The following is a 12,748-nucleotide window of genomic DNA, read 5'->3' as shown; positions in this document are numbered from 1 at the left end:
TTATACCCGACGCAATAAATAGGCTGCTTTAAATATGAAGTTATTCTGGTATGTAGTACAAGAGAAATGTCTGACAACAGAATAAAGTTCATTTAACATGTACTGCAAAAAAGACCAACACAAAAAGCCTGTTTACAGTTCTGTAAACTAATTTTAGCATTGACCCTAAGTCATTTTATTTCTGTCATAAAAGTTTATAATTAAATCTTGTCAAACAAGAATGTGTCCAAAGTACACGGATGCCCCACTCGCACTATCCTTTTCAATGTTCCATGGACCGTGAAATTGGGTAATAATCTAATTTGGCATTAAAATTAGAAAGATTATACTATAGGGAACATATGTACTAAGTTTCAAGTTGATTGGACTTCAATTTTATCAAAAACTACCTTCACCAAAAACTTTAACCTGAAACTCCCACTTTCATTTTCTATGTTTAGTGGACCGTGAAATTGGGGTCAAAAGTCTAATTTGGCTTGAAATTTGAAAGATCATATCATAAGCAACAAGTGTACTAAGTTTCAAGTTGATTGGAATTCAGCTTCATCAAAAACTACCTTGACCAAAAACTTTAACCTGAAACTCCCACTTTTATTTTCTATGTTCAGTGGACCATGAAATTGGGGTCAACAGTCTAATTTGGCTTTAAAATTAGAAAGATCATATCATAAGCAACAAGTGTAATCAGTTTCAAGTTGATTGGACTTCAGCTTCATCAAAAACTACCTTGACCAAAAACTTTAACCTGAAACTCCCACTTTCATTTTCTATGTTCAGTGGACCATGAAAATGTGGTCAACAGTCTAATTTGGCTTTAAAATTAGAAAGATCATATCATAAGCAACAAGTGTACTAAGTTTCAAGTTGATTGGACTTCAGCTTCAACAAAAACTACCTTGACCAAAAACTTTAACCTGAACAGACGAACGGACGAACGGACGAACGGAGGCACAGATGGACGGAGCCACAGACCAGAAAACATAATGCCCCTCTACTATCGTAGATAGGGCATAAAAATGAAGTGAAGTTATGAGTTGCCAATACATTTAATAAATTGCCTGACACATATCAGGGGGATAAAAATTGGTAACATAAACACAGAGTTCTCGAAATCTTTTTATATCTGTTGGTCTCTGACAAAAAACTGCTCGTCCTCACTACTATTTCTATTAAAAAATACCAAAAGAGTGTCCAACTCAGTGCTTTGCAAATTTTAGTGGTCAAATCCCTCTACCACTTTTCGAGAACTCTGATAATCAGATGGATGTACAGACGGACAAGGGTACAACTTAATGTCCCCCTCTGCTGTAGCAGGGGCATTAAAAGGGGTAAAATAAAGATCTCAATTTTAATTTAACCAGATGCTCCGCAGGGCGCAGCTTTATACGACCGCAGGTCAAACCCTGAACAGTGTGGGCAAGTATGGACACAACATTTAAGCTTGATACAGATCTGAATTTGGATTGTGATTAAATAGTTGACACAACATAGGTTTCTGACACAGAATGACTGTGGTCTAAGAACTTAAACTTAAATCTAAATACATGGTTAGATTCAGCATATCATATAGAACCCCAAGAATTCAATTTTTGTTGATAATCGGGCCCAAATATTAAAAATCTAAATACATGGTTAGATTCAGCATATTGAATAAGAACCCCATATATTCAAAAAGGGACAATACTGTGCATTTGAAGACGTCTTGCTATTGCGCAATACTGTGCAATTGAAGATTTCTGGCTATTGCACAATACTTAATAAAATAATTTTGGACCCTGATTTGGACCAACTTGAAAACTGAGCCCATAATCAACCAGATGCTCCGCAGGGGGCAGCTTTATACGACCGCAGAGGTTGAACCCTGAACGGTTGGGGCAAGTATGGACACAACATTCAAGCTGGATACAGCTCTAAATTTGGATTGTGATTAAATAGTTGACACAGCATAGGTTTCTGACACAGAATGAATGTGGTCTAATGAACTTAAAATCTTTTTTTGCCTTGAGCAATTCACTATGCTGTTGAATATTAATCCTCTCAAAAAAATGTTTGAAGAATTTTTCTTTTTATTTATGAAATCTGAAATGAGAAAAATTTAACCCCCCCCCATTTTTTTTCACATCCCCCTTTCCCTTTTTCCAAAACTGATCTCAATTCAAATTTCTAATGGAGTTTGCAACAATAACTACTCATTTAAATACATCATAAAATATTAAAATGTAACAAAAGGTGCTTGTTATCACTGAATGGTAAAGATTGTTTTAATTTATCAGTTGGTACAGTCGATTCCACTTAATTGCATACCGCTTAATAGCATAATTCGGTTAATTGCATAGTTTTCTCCTGCACAAAACCATTTCCCATTCATGTAATGTTAAATTGTCCGGTTATATGCATAGCTCTACAAGTGGCCTTTCGGTTTATTGCATAGAAATTATTGCCGTCTAGATATATGCTTAGTTAAAACTGACGAGATTTCTGACCGGAAATGGCAATTTGGTAAGTATAATTTTCTTGAATGCATTCTTATTTTCGTTATTATTTCATATTTACTTTTTTGTTATCTAAATAAAGTTTTGAAACAGTTTCTTTCGTGTCTATATTATGAATTTGATTTAAAAATAAACCTTGATGTCTGCACAGGTAAAGTTTCCCATGTTCTATTTTAAGCCTCGAGGTCATAAACATGTCAAATAGATATTGTTGTAAAAACACTGACCATTCTATCTCAAAGGGTGTTAAAAATTGATTGGATTTAAACAATTGTTCATAGATTACATTTGGGGTTAATTTTAAAAACAATAACTCCTGCTAATTATCGATCATAACTCTATTAATTGGGCTTGGGGTGATCTGTATTAATGTTAAATATTGTAGGGCATTTACAAATGGTTAAAGAATTTTATGCATCAATCATTTATTTTTAATGTTTTATGAAAAGAGCATTTACTTTTAATTATTATATTTTCTCACTTTCAACACTTGTTTCTAGCAAATAACCCGTACAGGGTCCCATTATCCCCATTTGCAGATACGAAACTAACGAGGTGTTTCTTCACTGTCCAACTGCATATCAAAGGCAATTCATTACACATCTATTGTTAAAATAATTATAAACTGTGAAGTATTGTTTAAAAGTTTATTTCAATCAAAGCATAACAATGTACATTGTACATATGGGTCATAGAAACAAATCTATTTTTAGAACAGATTATTTTCGTATCCCAGGTAAAGGAAAGTCGGAACGCAAATAAACTAAACTAAAAACAAAATGTGTTTATAATCTTTATTTAAAGAAACAAAATAAAATAACACATATGACACTAGACAGATAATTTTTATTAGAATAAATCAACATTCATTGTTGTATATGGATTACAGATGTTCATCTTTCTTCATGGATTTCTTTTACTGATCTGTTCTATCGATGTTATTTGACTCTGTCATTTGGCATTTCGGATATAAGCATACTCCGCTTTATTGCATAATTTTGTCTGACAAATAGGCTATGCAAATAACCGGAATCTACTGTAGTAAAAGTGAATATACATTGTATATTGTATAAAACAATGATTTAAGTTGACTCAACTACTATTCTGGACAAAGAAAGATAACTCCAATCAATTGAACATTTCTTGCTATTGCACAATATTGTACAATTAGATATTTCTGGCTATTGCGCGATACTGTGCAATTGAAAATATTTGCTTTTGCACAATACTGTGCAATTGAGGATTTTTTGCTATTGCGCAATACTGAGCATTTGAAAATTTCTTGCTATTGCACAATACTGTGCAATTGAAGATTTCTTGCTATTGCTGAATACTGTGCAATTGAAAACTTCTTGCTATTGCACAATACTTAACATAATAATTTTGGATCCTGATTTGAACCAACTTGAAAACTGGGCCCATAAACAAAAATCTAAGTACATGTTTAGATTCAGCATATCAAAAAAGCCCAAGAATTCAATTTTTCTTAAAATCAAATTTAGTTTAATTTTGGACCCTTTGGACTTTAATGTAGACCAATTTGAAAATGGGACCAAAAATTAAGAATCTACATACACAGTTAGATTTGGCATATCAAAGAACCCCAATTATTCAATTTTTGATGAAATCAAACAAAGTTTAATTTTGGACCCCGATTTGGACCAACTTGAAAACTGGGCCAATAATCAAATATCTAAGTACATTTCTAGATTCAACATAATAAAGAACCCCAAGGATTCAATTTTTGTTAAAATCAAACTAAGTTTAATTTTGGACCCTTTGGACCTTAATGTAGACCAATTTGAAAATGGGACCAAAAATTAAGAATCTACATACACAGTTAGATTTAGCATATCAAAGAACCCCAATTATTCAATTGTTGATGAAATCAAACAAAGTTCAATTTTGGACCCTTATTCCTAAACTGTTGGGACCAAAACTCCCAAAATCAAACCCAACTTTCCTTTTATGGTCATAAACCTTGTGTTTAAATTTCATAGATTTCTATTTACTTATACTAAAGTTATGGTGTGAAAACCAAGAATAATGCTTATTTGGGCCCCTTTTTGGCCCCTAATTCCTAAACTGTTGGGACCTCAACTCCCAAAATCAATCCCAACCTTCCTTTTGTGGTCATAAACCTTGTGTTTAAATTTCACTGATTTCTATTTACTTATACTTAAGTTATTGTGCGAAAACCAAGAATAATGCTTATTTGGGCCCTTTTTGGCCCCTAATTCCTAAAATATTGGGACCAAAACTCCCAAAATCAATCTCAACCTTCCTTTTGTAGTCATAAACATTGTGTCATAATTTCATAGATTTCTATTCACTTAAACTAAAGTTATAGTGCGAAAACCAAGAAAATGCTTATTTGGGCCCTTTTTGGCCCCTAATTCCTAAAATGTTGGGACCAAAACTCCCAAAATCAATCCCAACCTTCCTTTTGTGGTCATAAACCTTGTGTCAAAATTTCATCGATTTCTATTCACTTTTACTTAAGTTAGAGTGCGAAAACTAAAAGTATTCGGACGACGACGAAGCAAGACGACGACGACGCCAACGTGATAGCAATATACGACGAAAAATTAAAATTTTTGTGGTCGTATAAAAATCTAAGTACATGTTTAGATTCAGCATATCAAAGAACCCCAAGAATTCAATTTGCGTTAAAATCAAGCTAAGTTTAATTTTGGACCCTTTTGGACCCTAATTCGTTGGGACCAAAACTCCAAAAATCAATCCAAACCTTCCTTTTGTGGTCATAAGCCTTGTGTTAAAACTTCATAGATTTCTATTAACTTATACTAAAGTTATTGTGCAGAAACCAAGAAAAATGCTTATTTGGGACCTGTTTTGGCCCCTAATTCCTAAACTCTTGGGACTAAAACTCCCAAAATCATTCCCAACCTTCCTTTTGTGGTCATAGACCTTATATTAAAATTTCATAGATTTCTGTTTACTTATACTAAAGTTATTGTGCGAAAACCAAGAAAAATGCTTATTTGGGCCCTTTTTGGCCCCTAATTCCAAAACTGTTGGGACCAAAACACCCAAAATCAATCCCAACTTTCCTTTTATGGTCATAGGCCTTGTGTTTACATTTCATAGATTTCTATTTTCTTTTACTAAAGTTAGAGTGTGAAAACCAAATATCTTCGGACGACGACGACGCCAATGTGATACCAATATACAACCAAAATATTATTTTTGCATTCGTATAAAAAGTTACCCAATTATTCCATAACATCTGTCCGTGAAGCTGTGCACATCTGGCTGTGTTGAGGTGAAATTTACCAAACATGGATGAACATAGTCCCATAGATTTATTAAACATTTCTGTTGGTATACCTGTTTTAAGTATAGATAAATATTATTAAATTAACAAATTTTAAGGAGTAACTTCCTCAATAATTGCCACAATAAAATCCATAATCATGCAATAATAGTGCTGAAAGTGGCGTTAAACACAATCAATCAATCAATTGTACAAAAAAAAATAATTGAGAAATTACAAAAATAATGTATAAACATGGACTAAATTTTTGAAAGCAGAGGACAATTTACCTGTAACCCCAGTTTTTGGGATATTCTGAGTGAAATTTAGACATGCTAGATGGATTTTAAAAATGTTAATGTACTTAAAAAAGTTTTTGGCTAAAATATAAATAAAATATGAAAAAAGAATTGTCTTTTTGTGAGATATTTGGAATCCTCTAGTTTTATATATCTATATAGTGCCAATAAAACCTTTGCCCCTTAACCCCTATACTTTTTCAACCTCAATTTCAATTGATTATATTTTTTTTAAAAAACCACACAACACTGACATTCTGCTTTTAAAGTTCCTTTATTTATATACTATCAATTTATTGTAGTCTTTAAAAACAACTAATTTTTTTTTAAATGAGGGAGCCAACATCCCTAATTAATGTTAATTAAATAGACTTACTTAAATCACTGTGATACTGGTTCTTTTCACCCAACATATACAATGCCACTGCTAACCCCTGCTGGTCGTTAATATTCTCAAACATATTCATTGCTTCTTCCAAACAACTTGTTCCTCTTTCAAAGTATCCACAGGTCAATAAAACACGTCCAAGATATTGTTTATCCTTGGAAAAATATTTCTTATTTACCTTGAATAAAAAAATAAAATATATGATATTAGTTAAAATGGTTATATGATTTGCATAATTATTCTACAAATACTTGAAATTGATAGGTCAGTCATTTTGTTTCTTTGGTTTACACTTGACATGTATAGATAATGTTTAAGATATCCTTGTGATATTTATAAGGATACATATGAAAGGAATCCTATTTTTCTAAGAAATTTAAAAAATTAAAAGAAAAATAAATAAATGGGGAATGTCTCCATCAGGGACACATATGATACCCCTGGTTGCATGTAACATTATAAAGGGACATAACTCAAGAAAGGTAAGAGTTCATATAAATTTGATCTGAGTTTTGTAATAATAAGTATATGAGTATCATAACATTTGGTTGAGTAAACTTAAAGAAAAGAATTTGTAAAGGGGAATAACTCTGGAACCTGAAAAGTGATGCCACCAAAATTCAAACCTCAGATCTGTGTTTTGTGGTTATTCAAAAATAATAAGCATTGTGTATAAGGATCTATAAGGTTTTTATAACAAATTGGTTGAATAAGCGTTGTGTACAAGATTTATAACATCTGGTTGAGGTAAACTTAAGCTAGAGAAGGGAAATAAAAATTCCAGCAATTTTTCAACTGAAAAGGGGCATAATTCTTGAATGGTAAAAGTGCAGCCTCCAAAATTCAAATTTGATAAGTGTTTTGCAGTACATAATAAGCATTATGAATATTTGTTTCCCAACATTTGATTGAGGCAAACTAAAAACAGAAACTCATTTTGTATGAGTGCCAATGATAACTCTCGATCCAAGTCATAATGTGTAAAAAAAAGTAAACAATTATAGGTCAAAGTAAGGCCTTCAACACAGAGTCTTGGCTCACACCAAACAGCAAGTTATGGTCTAACAATGACTAGTGTAAAACAATTTTTACAGGAAAACCAACAATCTATTTTTAAAATATTACATCATCTATATAAAAAACGAGAAATGAGGAACACTTTTGCAACACACCAACAAAGTACAACAACTGAACAACAGGCACCCCACGTAAATTAAGACAGTTGCATACAAAATGTACTATGGGTTTGAAAACTTAAACAGGCACCAACCTTCACCCTAACCTGAAACAGTATAGACTGGCATTACTATACATAAAAAGACACACTATTTAATATCATTTGAAATGACATATAAACATAAAAAAGTTAACATACATTGAATTAATAATTTTGATCTATGAAACAATATAAAAACACTTTGCACTCATTCCACTTCATTTCATATCTTAATATTAAAAAAAAAAAGATGTAGAACAATGTCAAAAAGAGAACTTTAACAAGGGACAAAATGGGGTTCTATAAAGTAACATGCAGACGTAAATTCAAATATAATTATTTTGTTGTTTGGTGTACTGAAACATTTTTTAAAAATAAATACATTTATTATACTTCACATTAAAATGCCATATTTTGATTGGCTAATACAAAGGTGTTAATTTACTCTATCACATGGCTGAGCGGGTGACAATTTTTTTGAATGTTACCCTCTCATCCAGCCCAATCAAAAATCAATAATTTAAAGGACAATGGATTGAATTTACATCAAGTAATTAAATACAATGCTTAAATTTTACGTTTTTCCTCAGATTTTATTATTTGACTGTCAAAGTAAAAGAAAATAAAACATCTTACTTAATTTTTTTTTCCAATACCCGTAAAGTATGTACGTGACACCATAGAAAATACTTTTAAAATAAAATTAGTCTAAAAAAGAAAATAATGATAGGATGTTCAGTATAATAAATTAAATTACACATACCTGAGAGGGTGAAAGAGCAGATTGGTATCCCTCAAAAATGCATTGTCAATCTTGGCTTCGCCGCAGTTGACAATGTTTTCTCGGGGTAACAGTCTGCTCTATCAACCTCTCAGCTATGTGTTATTTATATATTGTTATTCAAAGTATGAGTACAGAAGTGAACATTCATCATCATTCTAACCACTTTTTTATCAAAGGTTGAACATAGTACAAATATATAGTAGGACAAGATATAATACAAAATAAGTAAACATCTCAAAAAGCATGTTTAACCCAACCGCATTTTTGCACCTGTCCAAAGTCAGAAGCCTCTGGCCTTTGTTAGTATTTTATGATTTTTAATTTTAGTTTCTTTTATATATTTTGGAGTTTAGTATGACGACCATTATAACTGAACTAGTATACATTTTGTCCAGGGGCCAGCTGAAGCACACCTCCGGGTGCCAGAATTTCTCACTGCATTGAAGACCCATTGGTGGCCTTAGGCTGTTATCTGCTCTTTGGTCAGGTTTTTGTCTCTTTGACACATTCCCCATTTCCATTCTCATTTTTATTGAATAACAGAAATGGATCAAACTTTTGTCAACAGGTCAAATTAACACGAAAGTATGGATTTACTTGTTTTATACCTTTGATGCATTTCCCTATATTTTGGGTCAAACTTGAAGTATGGCCATAGACTCAAAAATGTTATTTTCTTGGATCATTAATATGCCCTTCTCCTTTAAGTTTAATTTGCTATATAATATTACTCACTGCCACACATAGTTCTGAGATTTTTAATCCTTTAATACGACACTCTCTGTATCCTGGATGTGCTCCATATACATACTGCAAAGCTGTTAGTTAAAAAGAGGCGAATGTATGTCATATTAGTATTATTTATTATACATTTATGTCAAAATGAAATATTCTAATTGGGTAATACCTGGTAGACAATTAACTCTATCCAAAGGTATTACCCAACACAGAGATAAGGAGATTGTTACCCCTCGAAAAGTCATTTTCAACCTTGGCATTGCCACGATTGACAATGTTTCTCAGGGTAAAATCTGCTCTATCATCCTCTAAGCTATGTGTAATTTATATTAATTACACCTTAAATAATTAGGAATGCTGGATTTTGATTGGTTGTTATCAAGTTTATTTTTGGTATATTCTAACATTTTTTCCTCATTTTAAATGAATTTGATGAATTTGCCTCAAATTCCCCTCTCTGCCGTGGTATTTGCCATTTTGGATATTCTTTTTGAACCTCCCAAGCCTGTTCCCGCCAAAACTATTTCGAACTTTTCTTACTTTATCATGCACTATTGATCTAGTTAAACCAAAACTGTTCCGGAACACCTGACCAAATCCATTTTCATGGAAAAGTCTATACATTCAAGTAATTACCTTTTTTGAACAATAGATTGACCATGCAATAAGTTGGTTCACATAACTCTTTCGAATCCTTGCCATATTTTTCAACAAGTGTTGTGATAACCTCATTCAGCATGTCTTCTGCAATAGTATACTCTCCAATATCCACTAGGAATGAGGCTGTTTTTGATTGTATGGGAGCCCAGTCTAAAACTTCTGTTAAATTGTTATCCTGCAATATCAAAACAAGAAAATTTAAAAGTTATATAATTATTTGTTTGCAAGTTTCTTTTCAGTAAACTTATACTTGCATTGATTTTTTTTTCTTTTAATTTCTAATCCAATTTTTTTTCTCATCTCCAAAATATATTCAACTATGAAAAAAAAAAAACACACATGACTCAATTTGCAGTAGAAAACTGTTACTTTTATCTGCAAATTTATTAAACCTAAATTTATTTAAAATGTAGCTTTGTGTCAGTTTTATAGAAAAGAGTTTTGTCATTGAAGGTAGATTAGGTGATTTATTTCTGAGCAATCCTTCTGGGGATGTTTTGAAAATACTTTTATAGTATCATTCAATATACAATAGAAACATCTAAAAAAAATGTAAAGACTAAGCTATCAAAATGTGTAGAGTATTCATAAAAAAAATCCTTTTAAAATCAAGGGCAGAAAATTTATATAGAATTTGACAACTTATGTTTTAGGGATTTTTCAAGAAAATAAGGCTGGTGAACCCAATTTTTTTCATATTTCGGAAGCATTTATGAAAAGCAGTTATCTCATTGAGTTTTAAGCATTTCTATATTGTTTAATGTTTCCTCAATAAGGAATATATAAGTTTTCCTTATCTAACCCTTATAAATAATTGTGATTTTATTAATTTCAATGAATTTTAACAAAAAAACAAGGCCAGGGACCTACACTTTTATATCAAAATTTGAAATTACATCGACCAAGAAGTCTTTTAAAGGGGCACTAGCTACGAGATACATAAAAAACTAAAGTAAGATTTTTTTTTGTTCAATCAATAATGAAAGTGTAATAGTGAAATAATAATTCGCTTTTAGCATCCAAAATGGTTCAATTTTGTCAAATTAAGCGAAGAAACATTGATAATTACTCATTCACTTGCAAGTAAATTAGTCGACCTCATTAAATCCGTATTCATGTGAACTTCAATTTAACCCCTTGCTAGAGATTGACAACGCATGCATTGTACATGTACTGGTTATTTAAAGAAAAAGAATGTCAACAATGAAAGTGAAACTACGGTAAATCATTTGATTACTGATTCGATCCATATAAAATCACACTTATACGGTTAAAAACAATTGAGAAATATATATTTTTAATCTATAAAATAAACTCAAACAGACCTAAAAAAAATCCTATTGCACGTGTTGGTTTAATCTATTCATATCTTTATTTATGTTTACATCGCTTATATGGTCATCTGAGGTCAAATCGATAGTTAATTAGATGGTGTCTGGACTAAAATACACACAAAACGAACCTTCATATTATCTACCCCATGCTCTGTAAACTGTTTATTTTAGACTTTTGGTAGTTAGGATAAATGTTTTACATTATTATAAATCAAATATGAGAATTTGAGTCAAATTGGTGACCACGAATTTGACAGCTAGTGTCCCTTTAAAGAAGTTTAAGGAAAATCTATCATCAACATTTAGACACCCCATGCCAGCTACCTAATAACTCAAAAACTTGTAGAAATGTTTAATAACAAGAATGTGTCCATAGTACACGGATGTCCCACTCGCACCATCATTTTCTGTGTTTAGTGGACTGTGAAATTGGGGTAAAAACTCTAATTTGGCTTTTAAATTAGAAAGATTATATCACAGGGAACATATATACTAAGTTTCATGTTAGTTAATTTTAAATTGGACTTCAACTTCATCAAAAACTACCTTGACCAAAAACTTTAACCTGAAATTTGCACTATCATTTTCTATGTTCAGTGAACTGTGAAAATGGGGTCAAAACACTAATTTGGCATTAAAATTAGAAAGATCATATATCATAGGGCATGTGTACTGAGTTTCAAGTTGATTAGACTTCAACTTCATCAAAACCACCTTGACCAAAAACTTAAACCTAAAGCAGGATGAACGGACGGAAGGACAGACGGACGAAAGGACTAACTAACGGACGCACAGACCAGAAAACATAATGCCCTTCTACTATTGTAGGTGGGGCACAAAAAAGTGAATCCAATCAGATAAGAGCTATACATGAAGGAGATATAAGAATACAGTGAAACCTGGCTAAACCGAATCCTGCATAAACTGAAAACCTGTCTAAACCAAATGTGTTCATAAGCACGGTCATATCAAATAATGTGAGTTGTGAACCTGATAAAACCAACATCGGCCAAAACCAAACAAAATCCTAAGTCCCGAAGATGTTCGGTTTGGACAGGTTTCACTGTTATTTCCAAAATAGTAATTTAAGTGTTTACTCTAATAAAATAGTCGGTAGACAGTTTCATCAACAACACTTTTTATGCCCCACCTACGATAGTAAAGGGGCATTATGTTTTCTGGTCTGTGCCTCCGTTCATCCATCCGTCTGTGTGTCCGTTCGCTTCAGGTTAAAGTTTCTGGTCAAGGTAGTTTTTGAAGAAGTTGAAGTCTAATCAACTTGAAACTTAGTACACTTGTTCCCTATGTTATGATCTTTCTAATTTTAATTCCAAATTAAAGTTTTGACCTCAATTTCACGGTCCACTGAACATAGAAAATGATAGTGCGAGTGGGGCATCCGTGTACTTGGGACACATTCTTGTTATAATCAAGTTTTCAAATAAGCCATTTAAGGGGAGATGACTCTTTTAGAACAAAATTTATACTGGACATATAGGAAAATTTTCACTTTTTACTTGTAGCAAGAAAACAAGTTTGGTGACACCATTTTTTCTTTCT

The 12,748-nt window shown here is 32.0% G+C and overlaps 1 protein-coding gene across 3 annotated transcripts in view; it reads right to left on the bottom strand.

The window, feature by feature from the left end:
* Nucleotides 1-12,748, bottom strand: part of LOC143059446 (TPR repeat-containing protein DDB_G0287407-like) — a 53,506-nt gene that overhangs the window by 18,716 nt on the left and 22,042 nt on the right. For all 3 annotated transcript variants that reach the window (XM_076232944.1, XM_076232945.1, XM_076232946.1), the window contains 4 exons: nucleotides 9,831-10,029; nucleotides 9,192-9,274; nucleotides 6,445-6,634; nucleotides 5,725-5,843 (listed from right to left, as the gene is read on the bottom strand). In XM_076232944.1, coding sequence (XP_076089059.1) covers nucleotides 5,725-5,843; nucleotides 6,445-6,634; nucleotides 9,192-9,274; nucleotides 9,831-10,029 — 591 coding nt within the window. The remainder of the gene's footprint in view (nucleotides 1-5,724; nucleotides 5,844-6,444; nucleotides 6,635-9,191; nucleotides 9,275-9,830; nucleotides 10,030-12,748) is intronic.

Source organism: Mytilus galloprovincialis, chromosome 14, assembly GCF_965363235.1.
Source record: "Mytilus galloprovincialis chromosome 14, xbMytGall1.hap1.1, whole genome shotgun sequence".
In the NCBI taxonomy this organism is placed as follows: Eukaryota; Metazoa; Mollusca; class Bivalvia; order Mytilida; family Mytilidae; genus Mytilus; species Mytilus galloprovincialis.
This window is presented reverse-complemented; position numbering and strand designations above follow the sequence as displayed.